This window comes from Arvicanthis niloticus, chromosome 17, assembly GCF_011762505.2.
Source record: "Arvicanthis niloticus isolate mArvNil1 chromosome 17, mArvNil1.pat.X, whole genome shotgun sequence".
NCBI classification, from domain to species: Eukaryota; Metazoa; Chordata; class Mammalia; order Rodentia; family Muridae; genus Arvicanthis; species Arvicanthis niloticus.
The window spans coordinates 46,356,920-46,370,891 of record NC_047674.1 but is presented as its reverse complement, the minus strand read 5'-3'; the positions used below and the strand labels follow the sequence as shown (position 1 = coordinate 46,370,891).

The window sequence follows — 13,972 nt, the reverse complement described above, 5'->3', positions numbered from 1 at the left end:
GCACAGACAGTTGGTACACATGGAAGACCGGTGGTGAATTTTCTCTGGAATCTTTCTTGTGTGTCCTGTTTTTGTAGTAGATGTGGTATTATGACTCTTGGGGGAAGTTGGCTTTTGCTGGACAGCATCTTATGTCTTATATTACTTAGATGATGATTATAAAGAGATCAAGGAGTTATTGGTCTTGCTTTTTATCATCTTTAAGGCAAAGATTTTTTTTTTTTACTTGAACTCTCCCACCAGAGGCCTTAAGTCATCACATTTTAAAATTCTACTTGGTAGCAGTTGAACCTTCTTAGCATGTGGGTATTCCATTTTGCCTTTATTTTTTAAAATTATTTATTTTATGTTTATGAGTACATGGTAGCTGTCTTGAGACATACCAGATGAGGGCATCAGATCCCATTATAGATGGTTGTGAGCCATCATGTGGATGTTGGGAATTGAACTTAGGATCTCTGGAAGAGCAGTCAGTGCTCTCAACCACTGAACCATCTCTCTAGCCTTCCATTTTGCCTTCTAGGGAATCATTAATATCAAAAATCTCATTTTGAAAACAGGCAAGGTAATGTTAGCATGAGACAAAGATTTTGAAGAAAAAGAAACTGAAACCACCCTGAAATGATAGCATTTGCTGTGTAATTTTTGGTATAATGAATCCTTGTAAGCACCATGCTTGAAGTCTTTTGTTATTATATCTTTAAGGGTAAGTCATTTTCTCTCAAAATAATGTATTCATGAGATAATCCAACACACCTATTTTTTTTTTATCCTGTTTGTGATCTTTCTTTAAATCCCCAAGGCTGTGCTTTGGAAAAGGTAATGATACCATATGCAGAAGGGCAAGCTGTGGAATGTCTAGCATGACTCAATGTCTGCACTTCCATATTTGTACAGTAGAAGGTCTTTAAGTAGGAGGAGGATGACAAAAATCTCTGAAAGGGAGAAGACCAAAAACAGCAAGGAGAGTGCAGGGTAAATAATTACTTTGCTGCAGAATATAAATACTCTTCTCATACACACACACACACACACACACACACACACACACTTACCTACCGTTATTACTCTGCAGCAACATTTACATATGTAGATTTGTTTATGCATATTAGTTGTAAATATGAGACTGCTTGCCAAGAGAACTGTAGGAAGATGGTGGTGACTTTTAAATTTTATTTCAAGCAGGTGTAACTGGTGCTTTAAATAGAAGAGAGGAGTGTGGGTAGCATATCCCTCCTCCGAATGTCTAAATTAAATTGTAAGCTGGTTCTTGAATCTAAGGCCACTTCCCTCTAAGCCAATGTGAGTTATCTGCAGGAAGCCCCACGTCTCTTGGGAGGGGGCGGTGTCTGTTTAGAGCCTGGCTCAGCCAGAGGCTGGTGGAATAAGATTTGTCCTGTTCATTTGAGTTATGAAGTTCACCTTTACTCTGAGTATCTGTCTCAGGTTTGACTTTGTTGTGTAGTACCTGGCCTCAGGTGTTAGGTTGATTCTCTGCTGCTTTCCTTACAGGGGAAGCTGTTCACTTAGCTCGGGATTTTGGGTATATTTGTGAAACAGAGTTTCCTGCTAAAGCCGTGTCCGAGTATTTGAACAGACAGCACACAGACCCCAGTGACCTGCACTCCAGAAAGAATATGCTGCTGGCCACCAAGTGAGTTTCCAAGTCTCTGGGCACTGGTCCAGGACTCCCTCCCTGACCCAGGGACACTTAGGAAACTGTGCTGTGAGTGCCTTGAAAGAGCCTTGTCTTCACACAACAGGCTGGGTAGGAAGCTAGCTGCTTCTCTTGGGCTAGTAGACTTGAGGGGCTATGAACATATCTCACTCTTCTTCTCCCTTTACAAAGAGAATTTGGTGGTTTTTTTTTTTTTTTTTTTTTTTTAACAGTTCCCCCAACACACAGTTCTGAGGTGTCAGGCAGATTTTCTCAGATCCCTAGGTAAATATTTCTGTCTGGGCTTTGTACTGGTCTCCCTTGCCATCAGGGGGACAGCAATATGAATTCGCTCAGGGTGCCTCTATGTCACCCAGGCGTTGCCCATCTCTACCCACAGCTCTAATTACTCCATATCCAAGGTTGCTGTTTGCCATCTCCCACGGACTTGTAAAATTTACTACAACTCCAGAGGGGAAAACAGTAAATCTCTGGCTAAATTTAGGTCTAGAGCTCATTTGAGCATTTACAGTGGGTTTTCTATTTATTTGATTTACTCCTGTCTTTGGCTTCAGTGTCATATTGTTGATGTTTTATGACCAGCTCAGGCCTGCAGTGGGCGGCGCTGCGTACACCAGCACGTTTCTCTGTCGCAGGCGCGGCCCAAACAGCAGCGTTCATTTATTTAGCGTTCCAGGACGCAGTTTGTTCCGTTGACAGCGTAATTTAAAGAAATATATGGAAGGCTGAAAAATCATTTGCTCAAATTTGTCCAGATGTTTTTGAGACGTGATTGGAATTTGATTGCCCCTTTCCGCAGGGTCAAAAAATATTAATGTCCCAGAACTTTAATTGCTTACAGAGCCTGGTTTGAGCTGTGCAAATTTTTAAAGGCTTGAGTCTTAAGCATTTGTTCTCGGCATTACAAAATTTCCCTTTTGGGGGGCACATTGGAAAGGAGTACAAAGTTAAGACTTCAACCAATGATCAAAACCTGGCCCCACCCTCATTTTAAATGGTTTCCCTCCAACTGGCCCCACCCTCATTTTAGAAGGTTTCCCTCCAACGTACAGTATAATACTGTACTCATCTTGCAGTATCATAGATTTTTTTTGTAGGTGGGTTTCCCTCTTCCCCCTCCTCTGGTATATGGTAGTAAGGGCCAGTTGTTAGGGAAGAATAAAGTAATTAAAAAAAAACCTAACATGTCTAAAATAGACAAGATCCATAAGCCCTCCTTCTTTCTTAAAAGGATGATTTGACTCTCCCCTTCCCAGACACACACACACACACACACACACACACACACACACACACACACGGAGCCTCATTTGGAAACCTTATGACTTTTAAGGCCACTATTCTTTAGCCTAGGTTAACAGAATCACCTTGGAAGCTTCCCCACAACACTCATTCCTGGACCCCTGCTACACTCATTCATTCCTGGACCAATCCCCAAACCCTTCACATTGGAATGATGGAAGGGAGGTGAGTCAGAGCCTGGGCGTGTGTGAACCTCATTGACAGAGGCTCTATTGGGTAAGCACAGTCACTTGCAGGGATATATGCATATATTTTGAATGGAGACCTGAAAAGGTAGAAAGACTCTATCTTTATCCAGAGGCCTTGGGAATATCCATCTTTCTCTGTTGCTGTCAGTGGGTGGAGAAAAAGAGTCCCCATTTGGCTCATTACTAGCCCTGGGCAATGGAGAAGCACCCCAGAGAAGAGTACCCCAAGGGTCTTTCAAACCCAGAAATCTGCCCTGATTACCTGAGACTCCGGTTACTTGTTAGTTAATAAGTGCTCTTTCAACCATTCCTTGACTATATAGGTCCGGTTTGCTACATATGTTTGCTTTTCTTGACATCCCACAGAGCCAGAGGCTGGGTGAAGGAAGGTGGTCAGGAGACGCCTGCCAATCTGAGAAAAGGCTGTGGCCTCAGAGGATGCCATGCCTCAGCCTGCCAGCAGAGCCTAGCCGTTTGACCTTCAGGGCTAAACCCCTCCAGTTCATCCCCTATATTAAAAATTTCTCAAATAAGCCCAATCCATACACACGGGGTTCCTAAGGCTAGGAGAGTACTACTCTAAATTGTAGGTGCCTTGAGGAAATTAAAACCTTCAACAAATAAAAATCTATCATCCCTAGTGTTTTAACCATCTACCTCTAAGTTTTATTTAAACTACGAGGAAATCTTTTTATATTGACAACCATCCTGTTACACAAAAATTTTTAGTAGCTCACATACCCCCCAAAAAAGGGGATCATGGATTTTTTTTTTTAAAGAAGGGAAGAGATATTTCTTCCAAAATGCTGCAGGTAGATGGGTTTTGCTTTGAATGGAATCAGCATTCTCTCCTAGAATAAACAGGTTTTTGCCCTGGGCCATGCAAGGCTACAACAATCTGTGTCTATGCCAGGGACAGGCTTGTGGCTGAGGGGCTTAAATCTTTCAGTTGTGTGTGTGTGTGTGTGTGTGTGTGTGTGAGAGAGAGAGAGAGAGAGAGAGAGAGAGAGAGAGAGAGAGAGAGAGAGAGAGAGAGAGAGAGAGGAGAGATCTAGAGGTTGGAAAGACAGGTGAGAAGAAGGGGAAATAATTTTTCAAAAGTGCCAGGTAACAGCTAAAAATTATTGACTATTCAAAAATCAAAAGCTAAAATGCCTAGAGAGTTTCCTAAAGCAGAATACAGGTGGTCCCGGAACAGCGAGAAGGAAAATGGCTGGGGTGGGGGTGATAGTGGGAGGGGTGCATTCCTCCTCTCACAGAGTTCTTTCTAGTCCCAGCTGCTGGATGAGGGAACGCCCTAGGGAAAGAAACGGAGCGGAATCGCGAAAGATAGTCTTGCTGTCCTCAGACCCCGAAGCCTCGGGGCTTGTGTGAGTGTCTGGTTTTCTAGGCGAGCGACCAGAACTCTGAGGGTGCTTTTGTCTTCTTTCCTCACCCCTCCGCAGGCAACTTTGTAAAGAATTTACGGATCTGCTGGCTCAGGACCGGACACCGATCGGAAACAGCCGGCCCAGCCCCATTCTGGAGCCCGGCATCCAAAGCTGTCTCACACACTTCAGTCTCATCACGCACGGCTTCGGTGCTCCGGCCATTTGCGCTGCACTCACGGCCCTGCAGAACTATCTCACCGAGGCGCTCAAAGGCATGGACAAGATGTTCTTGAACAACACCACTAACAGGCACACGTCTGGGGAAGGCCCAGGTAGTAAAACTGGCGACAAGGAGGAGAAACACAGGAAATGAAAAAAAAAAAAAAATAAAGAGAAGGAAAATGTTTTAAATACAAAAGGAAAACAGAAAAAAAAATAAATTTAGCTTTAACATATTGGATTGGCTTTGGAAGAATTATATTAGGTAGAATACACATACAATCAAAATTTAAAAAGAAAGCTAAATAACTTAAAAAAATAAACTGAGGCATACAACGGAGCAACAAATCGGCTCTCGGTGTCTATTTCAAGATACACGTGGAGACAACCGTCCGGAATTTCCACTTCGGTTCTTTCGAGTTTAGTAATACAGATAATAAAAGAAAACTATGAATCCCCCTTTTGGAAAATAAAACGTGAGACTAAACATGAGAACACGCTAACTTATTGGAAGAAAATTGGAGAAACGTTGGTATCAATGCTTTTGAGAGCTCGTTGACTGAGACGCACGAACTTTTAAATTTTTAATTTTAATTTTTTTTTTTTCAAAAGGAAACTCTCGCACTCCGCGCCCTCCATTTCTCCTCAATCTCCTCACCGCTGCTCCCTTTCTCCCTCCCTCCTCACAGCGTTGCGGGAACAAGCTGGGTGATCACCAGTGTGATTAGCTCTCTGACGTTAGCCCCTTTGGTATCCAGACCTCGTCTTGCGTTCCTAACTCCCCTGTGCCCAACTCCCCACCTCCCCGCCACCCCCAGCCCCGCCCCGGTGTGTTTAATTAGGGAGGCCAAGGGTGGGGGTAGGGGGACAGGCGGAGGCTCTAGCTTTTGATCCAGGCTTGAGAGCCGAGGCTCCCGCCGCAGACGAAGCCGATAAGTAGATTCATCATGGTTCCTTTCAGAAAATGTTACTAGTTTCCCAGACGTGACAGCACCTGTTCACAGAGAATATTAATTTGTTATACTTGTGCCATCTAGAAGTATAGTTTAAAAAAAAAAAAGAAAAGACAAAACAAAACATGAAAACTTTGATTAGTATGTAATTTCTTCGGAGGGGTATGTACTATTTATTCTCTTCTGTTTCCCAAAGCTTTACCCGCATGGTTTATGAGCTTCTTCAAAGAAGACTTGGGCTTCCTACACAATCTATAAGGTACTGAGAAAAAGAAAAAACTGATCCTTTTAAAGTTAAAGCCTGCGTGTCAGCTCGGCAGGTTTTACTTCTTTAAAGAAGCTCAAAGAGAATCTTTTAGGAAGTGGCCAGTGTTGAGGAGCAACTTTGAATTTCTTGCTAACACACCTCAACTCGGGAATTCCAGCAGGGGCGGGGCACTGCAGCATGCATTTTAAGGGAGTCAAGTAAGGAAGGCATCTTGTTTGGGAACCTATATTCTAATGGTATTGTCTTTACTGAAAAATGAATTCCATTTCCTTGGGCTCTTTGGGGACCGTTGTTGTAACTGGAAAAAAAAAAAAAAAAGCAGCTTTGCTGATGTAATTGGGGAAGAAAGTCTACAAACTACCATGACTCTGCTTTATGAATGAAACAGTTTTCCTTCTCAGACACACAGTTGTTTTGGCACAAAATGGTGTACACACACACACACACACACACACACCCCACAAAGCACAAAGCACAAAGCAAAGGGAACGAGCTTGTATTTCAGCTTTGAATTCCTGTCCAGATATATTGGGAATATTCCCAATGGATGAAGCTCCATGCATTTAATGTATCTCTCTTCTCTTAGTTCAACTTTTTACCATACCTCATATTAATATTACCATGAAGTAAAACCTGCACCTTTAGAGAGATCAAGTAGACTGACTGGGGCACATATTTAGTTTGGGTGCACTGCACGTGTTTTTTCAACCACCTAGACGGGATCTTTATAAAATCCATTGGGATAAACATTCAGATGTTTTCTGTGTTTTAAAGACAGTCCCTTCCCCCAATAGTCTGGACTATCAGTATTCCTATTCTTTTTTCAATCCACTTTGAGGCAAGGGAAGGGGTTGAAGTTTTAGGGACCCTCTGAGGGCATTGCTCAAAGGATTTTATTTGAGGAAAAGGAAAGTCAGTGGGTTTGAGGTCCATGAAGGTTGTAAACAAAAACTGAGGTCAGTCAACATCTCCTCTCCTATTCCTTCTGAGTTACGTAGGTTTTTCAGGACACAGCCCTCGACACACTGAAAGTAGTAGAAGGGGCAGAAAGAAAAGACCTTGTGTGAGCTATAGACTCTCACCTTTCCTCAGTTTAGAAGCCCACCTTTTTTGTCCGAGAGCCTGGACGCTTGCATTAGTTGAATTCTGATTGCACAAGGCCAGCAGAAAACACATTGAAAAACATCGTCTCCTTTCCTTGCAGGGCAACGCGCCCCACGCGTGTGACATCGAGAGACGCGATGGATGCGCCTTGCTCTTACTGTGCAGGTCCTGGGAACATGTGGGCCGCTGAAGCCCAGTGGTGTTGAGGACATAGAATCAGCAGCTGCTGGGGGCGAGAGCTGTAGCCTCACTCTAAGGGCTAAGGCAACCGAGAAAGGCCGGTTCCCGAGTAGGTAAAGGGGCTGCGCTCCACTGGCTGCTGGGGGGAGGTATCCCAGAGCTCTGTTAAAGCCCTTTTGCCGCAAGCTGTCACTCCTGGTCCTACACTTAGAGACATTGTAGTTTGGAAAATCCAAGGAATTTGAAACTTCCATGTGTTTTTATTGCCAGGAAAGAAACTGTCCCTACACTTACTCTCCTGAAGAACTGTCAATCTTGGGTAGGTAGGCTCCCTTAGACTTCCTGGTGTCTCTGTGAGCATCAGCGAAGGTGCGAAGGTGCGACTAGGTAGACCTGGCTTGAGCCCTTCCCCCCCCCCCCCCCCCCCCCCAGCTCCGGGGTTGTCTTCTGTTTCCGTCCTTTTTCTATCTCCCTCTTTCAGGTTGGACCTTCAGCTCCCATGCTTTCCTTGGCCAAGCCGGCTACATTTATCTGATAATTGAGTTATTAAAAGATTTGTTTTCCTTGGGTTTATAAATCAATAAACAGCAGGATTAACGCAAGAGTTTGCCTTTTAAGTCAAGAAAAACATTTAAGGCCAGGCCCTTTGAGTTTTGTTTTCAAACCAAACAGGTGAGTTACAATCCCCTCCTCTCCCGTAGCAATCTGTCTTCCCTAGGCCCGCATTCCGTCCACCCCCCTACTAAATACTGGGTTCCAAAACCTAAATACTGAAGAGTAAGCCCTTGGCTGCTGGAGTTCCCCCGAGGTTCTTGTAGACCCTGCTTTTTGGATCAAGCGTTCTCCTACTTGTATTCCGGGTCTCATGAGGTTTGTTCATGGGTGAGGATTCCCTCTCCAGAGACCTTTAACTTTCGTTCCAACTAGGAAGTAACTTTCTTTTCTTCCTTTTCCCCTACTTATCTTGCCCCCCTCCGCCCCGGATCTCCCTACTCTTCATCCTTAACGTTCTCCACCCCTATCTAAAGAGCTCAACAGGCTTTCAAAGATCTGACTTTTGTTGGCATTGGCCAAGAAACTTTCTCTTAAGCAGTTATTTCATATCCTATGGAAACTGGTTGAATGGAAAACCCCAACCCCTCAGCTTTTCTACATACTTCCTTCATGGTTACAAGGCCTATCCTTGGTTAGAGTATTGATAGAAAATTTGTCACCATACCTGATATCCTGTACTTTTAATACATTCTGTGGGGAGGAAATTATGACCTTAAACCATCAGACACTGCCTCAAGAGCTCTGAGAAACAAGAGCTCTCCTCCTTTGCTGATGTATATTAAATTATTGGTAAAAGAAAAAAAAGGAAGTATTGGAATTTGTTTTCATTAAAAAAAAAAAAAAAGCAGAGTGAACATGATTTCTTTTTTAAATGCCAAAATTGGTTCTCCTTTTGAGTTGGCCTCTAATTCAGTACTATTGGTTTGACCACCCAGTCAAGAGGTACCAACTGCCTCTTCTGGAGATCACTCTGGAGGGTATCCGTGTTAAGTTTGTATATATTTATTTATGCTTAATTTAATGGGAATGTGTAAATATGATGAGCAAGTAGTTTGGGATTATTTATCTGTGAATCTATACCTCTGTGAATGGGTGGTTTAAAAAAAAAAAAAAAAAAAACGCTTGACCCTAGCTAGAATCCTATCTGAAATTTTCTGTTCTTTATAGACAAGCTGTTATGGTATTGGGTAGAAATTGGTTTATTGTCCAGTGTTAATCTGATTTACATAAATAAAAAGATTGTTGTGTTTTTTGTTGTGTTCTCCTCTTCAGTTCCTTAAACATGGAGATTGTTTCATTCTGCAGACAGAAAAGAGATATAGCAAAAAAACTTTCTTCTTTTTGCACCCCCTGAAGTATACATACAGTGTTTTTGTTACAACAGAAATACAATAAATTTTGCTTATCAGAAAAATGAACACTTTTGTTTCTAGTAGGAGGTGCTTTTTTTACTTTTAAAACTTCAAATGGATACTAGTCCCAATCATATTTGTAATAAAAGTTCATATTAACTGTATCTTATTGTTTGTTTTACCCTTGTAAAAAAAAAAAAGGAGTGTTATATTTACTTCCTGGGTGACTGAATGATCCTGAGTCCAAGTCAAAGATGCTACAGTGGGTGGTGAATGAACTAGGTGTTCCCAGGCGGTGTTGGTATACGTTGCAAAACTGGGTGTTGGAGACAATGGTTCTTGGAGTTGGGGGTTAAGTGGTCCATTTCAGGATTGAATCTCTTCCTCACTTCCTCAGTAAGGGTCTCTGCAAGTAAATGATGAAAAAGCTCCCTTGGCCAAGAAGAGAATAGAGTTGTTCATAGCTTAGAATGCTGTTTCTTATCTTGGGTTCTGAGGCAGCCAGCTTCTCTCACTTGGGTTAATGGACTCTGGCTTAGCCCCTTAAGCTCCAGCGACTGAATGTCTCAATCTGTATTATGTCCCAAGGTGGGAATATCTTCCTGGAGGCCAGGAAAGCAAAGTCATTCAAGTTATTCTAGAGTTTATACGAGTCACTGCCTCTCTTGGGGCATCACAGGCTTTATCTGTCTTTTCCTACACTATTATTACCTAATGTAATCATAAAAAAACAGAAATAGCAACCAGTACGTAATACAGAAATGGTACACCCTGAGCTCAGATTACACAAGCGTGTGTAACATATAGTTGGTGCTTGGGTAATTAATAGTACCTCTCATAAATTTTCCATTTTTCAAAGAAGCCTTGTCCATTTAGATTCTCCTATACAGAAAAGGAGAAGAGCTGGGCCAATCAGTTTTACTCGAGGCTTTCTAGTTCTCATATTATTTATTAATTTAAAGGGAGGAGGGTTTTTATGGCTAGAACTGTAAACAATGGACTCAAAAAATAAAAGGAGAAGGAACGTGGGGAAAAAAAAGAAAAGATGCAAACAAAGCAAAAACAAAACAGAAATCCCACAGGAAGTGTCGTTATGAGGGTGTGCGATCTATATAGCTTAAAAGAAAATTTATGAAAGTGCTTTAGTCTCTTGCTCAGTTGTGTTAACATTGGATTTCCCTTTTATTTGCTTTACAGAGTGTGGGGCTGGTTAGCAATGGACAGATTAAAAAGGTGTGTTGTGGGTAATTTTTATACTCTATGACAAGGTTCCTACAGGAAGGGAACACCAGCCCTGGACAGAGAGACAACTAATCTATTATCCTGCAGGCAAACTCTGGACCAGCATGACTCTCCCACCAGCATTTGGTAAGAGGTCAATGACCTGTGTAAGCAAAACTCCAGACCTAGAGAGGCTATAACTGTGGGGAAACGAATGGAGGATGGGAAATGGGGAGGAGGAGAAGAAATGGTTGGAAGCTGCAACCATCAGTATGGTACAAGACCACAGAGTACATTAGGAAAGACTTCCAGCAGAGCTCACTGGACTTTGACCTTGCCTGCAAAGGGATCTTAAGAGGCACTGGAGGTGGAGTCCTTGCTGTCTCACTGTGCCTGGAGCTCTCTAGAGCAGCCACAAAACTTACCTTCCCTTCTCTAACCCATCACTGGCTTAAGGTCTTCATTAAGGTAGAAGTTTAACGGTTTAGAAATTTTAAATGCTTGTCCTTATTTGAAAACAACTGGTCCAGTGTCCATCCCCGGGGATCACCAGGCAGTTGATGACCCTGTGGATCTTCTCCTTTGCAAGAAGGCCCATTACAGCTTCCAGACACCCTAGCTGCCTTTTGCGTTCAGACCCTGGTTGTCTGCCTTGTTGAAGACTCAGAAATTAAACGTGCAGCGCACAAGTCCATTAATTTTAGCCTCCCATTAATCTATTTATAACGGAGCCAGTGGAGCTCTATAAATACGGTCCTATAAAATTGAAGTCTTTCCCATAAATCTTCCAAGTTGTTTATTTACATGTATTTCCTGGCCCTTTAATGGTCTTCCTGTAAACTCGGGAAAGACTCTAGCCGACCCCACCCAGGACGGCGGCGGTGCGCTCTTTTCTTTTCCTTCTCCCCAATCCCTCAAGGAGTTTGACCAGGAGAAGGGTAGGGTAGAACCGGGAGGGTGAGAGGGTGAGATTCATTTTCCTCCATGACTTTGTTTCCTAGTTTCTATCCAAAACTCTCTCTCTCTCTCTCTCTCTCTCTCTCTCTCTCTCTCTCTCTCTCTCTCTCTCTCTCTCTCTCCATACTCCATATCACTAGCCTCGTGTTGATTTATATCGTCATAAACAGCATTCTTGCAACTGTATTTCCTCTCATAGCTTGGGGTGGGCTCCTTTTTCACGTCCCTGGCAGTCACTACTCTAAAATCGGGCCTCATAAATAACCCCAAGGGCTCTCTCGAGATGAGATCCGTCAATGTCTTTCAGTGTCCACTTTCCTAGTTTGGGTCTCTCCAAGGCTCTCCCCAAGGTCACTGGTTGGTGTAGCCCAATTGGCTTCCCCTGTCCTCCGCCCCGTTGCCTACAGGCTACCCTATGGAGAACTGCAAAATTTAGATATTGGGTTCCAAAGAAGTAATGTGTCCTCAGAAGCGGCTGCAGGCGCATGCACTGCGTGCGCGCTCCTCAGCTTGCATGGAGCCAGCGCACTGGCACTGGACTCCCCGCAGCCCACATCTAGGAGCACTCTCTTGGATGTCTGACTGGGTGTCACGGGCGCGCCCGAGCGCGCCCACCGGTCTTTGCACGCTCACTCACACACGCACGGACCCTGCAGCGCTCCAGGGCGGATCCCCAGCCAGGCTGGCCGGGTGCCTCTGCCTGGGCTTCTCCTGCGCCACTTGGGAATCAATAGGCTCGAGCGTTGCAAACTGCTGCAGCGTGGGCGTGGGCGGCACCCCTACAGGATTCCTTTCCTTTCATATTTTTCTCTACACTCCCCCTTCCAGAGCTTCTTATGCACCGTTTGAGGGAGTAGTTTTGTCACAGAACTTTAACTCATTTGTCTCTGGTCCCAAGCGATCACCACCTACTTGTTCTGAGCCTATTGGTTCCTGTTTCTTCTCCGAAGGGCTTGCCGTTCTGGAGCTGACTCTAGGTCGTGGGAGGGAACAGTCACACCTGCTGGCCAGAGAGGCCTCGGCATAAAAACAGCTCTTTAAATTTTTAGAAAAGCCACATAATGGCCGATGGCCTTACCAAAGCGTGACCTGCCCAGGCCCACCAGCTAACGTCCCAGGCGTGTCTGCTTTCAGATATTAGCAAATACTTCAAGGATGTGGTTGTCAGATGTCATTAACCAGGTCGTGCTCAGCAGCCATTTGATTAAGAAGGAGGAGGAAGCAGTCATGGCGTTTAAGTGGAATATGTGATGGTGGCGATGGTGGGATGTCAGAATGTTTCCACTTGAGCAGACAAATGTCCCTAGTGGTCTGAGAGAAAACAAGCTGGCAATGTGAGCAGTGGGGTACAGAGGGTTGGGGACAGGAGATTCTCTGGGACTGTAGAGACAATCACACTTTTAGGATGGGAACTCCTCCAAACTAGTCTACTACAGAGACTGGCTTGTATGATCAAGCCCCGCTAAGCTGGAGTTTCAGAGCCCTGAAATCTGGCATCCCAACCCTCGATTAGCACCTCAGGGCACAAAAGGGCTGATGGCTATTCGGGTGGGTAGAATATAACCTATAATCGAATTTCTAAGAAAATGGAATACACAGGAAGTATTTTAAAAAGAAAAAAAACTTGCAAATTGCTTTTTCCTTGCAGGTAGAAGTATAACATCTGAGGAGCTGGTGCAGGAGTGGGGGAATCCAAGCCATTACAAACAGGGGGAAAAAGCAAGCATAAAACCACCAAAACTTCCCATCAAACAAATACAGAAGAAACTTGTTTGTTTGTTTGTTTGTGACTGTGTTAACTTGGAGAGTAAAGTATCAAGCTTTGACTAGGATGAACTGGGTATAAATATTATCCCTGATAGGTGGTTTTGCCAGGTGACCAGATGAGAGAGACATGCCTTGGAGATTGCAGTTCAGGTGGTTTTCGGCTGCAGCTGCTTGTGAGCTGGGTCTTGAAACTGTAGATCCAGAGTAAACATGGAGCAGGCAGAACAAAGCAAGGTTTACCCAAGTGAATTTTCTTTGTCCTGGCAGGGCCCTGTGTTAAAGCTCTTGTTTTTTGTTTTGTTCTTTTAACATTTCTTAATTTTTCCTTGCTTGCTTCTTCCTTCTCCTTCTCTTCTTCTCTTTTTCTTTCTTTCTACTTATTTGTTTATTTATTTATATTTTGTTTGAGACAAGGGTATTCCTGGCTGTCCTGGAACTCTCTCTGTAGACCAAGGTAGCCTTGAACTCAGGAATCTGCTTGTTTCTGCCCAATCCATGTTTAAGTTTATTATACTTTCACTCTCTTCCTTTGTGGGTAGAATTCTTGAAGTTGTGGATTCCTAAAGATAGGGTACTTTCAAGGATGAAGCAGATTCAAGGCTGACTTTGCTGGCTCTTATCTTTTCCCCATCTTTTTAGGGATGCAGGATAAAGAGACACAGGTATGAAAGCCCAGCTAACAAAACTGGCTCACTGGTGAGTCATTTGCTTTTATATTCTACTTAACTATTCTTTTCTTTTTGAATGATAGGGGCCAGTCAAGACAATAGAGCTGCATAATCCAAAAAAGGATCAAACTGATCTGGGTCCTTGTGACCTTTTACCCTTCCTTCAGTTCTCAATACTGAACATCTGTGT

At 43.6% G+C, this 13,972-nt stretch overlaps 1 protein-coding gene across 5 annotated transcripts in view; it reads left to right on the top strand.

The window, feature by feature from the left end:
• Tfap2b (transcription factor AP-2 beta) overlaps positions 1-9,070 on the top strand; it is a 29,566-nt gene extending 20,496 nt beyond the window's left edge. For 2 of the 5 annotated variants that reach the window (XM_034521458.2, XM_034521461.2), the window contains 3 exons: positions 1,513-1,654; positions 4,614-4,870; positions 5,907-9,070. In XM_034521458.2, coding sequence (XP_034377349.1) covers positions 1,513-1,654; positions 4,614-4,870; positions 5,907-5,968 — 461 coding nt within the window. In that variant the 3' untranslated portion in view covers positions 5,969-9,070. The remainder of the gene's footprint in view (positions 1-1,512; positions 1,655-4,613; positions 4,871-5,906) is intronic. The other 3 variants (XM_034521463.2, XM_076915225.1, XM_076915224.1) reach the window with 2 other exon arrangements.
• The last annotated feature ends 4,902 nt before the right edge of the window (positions 9,071-13,972 follow it).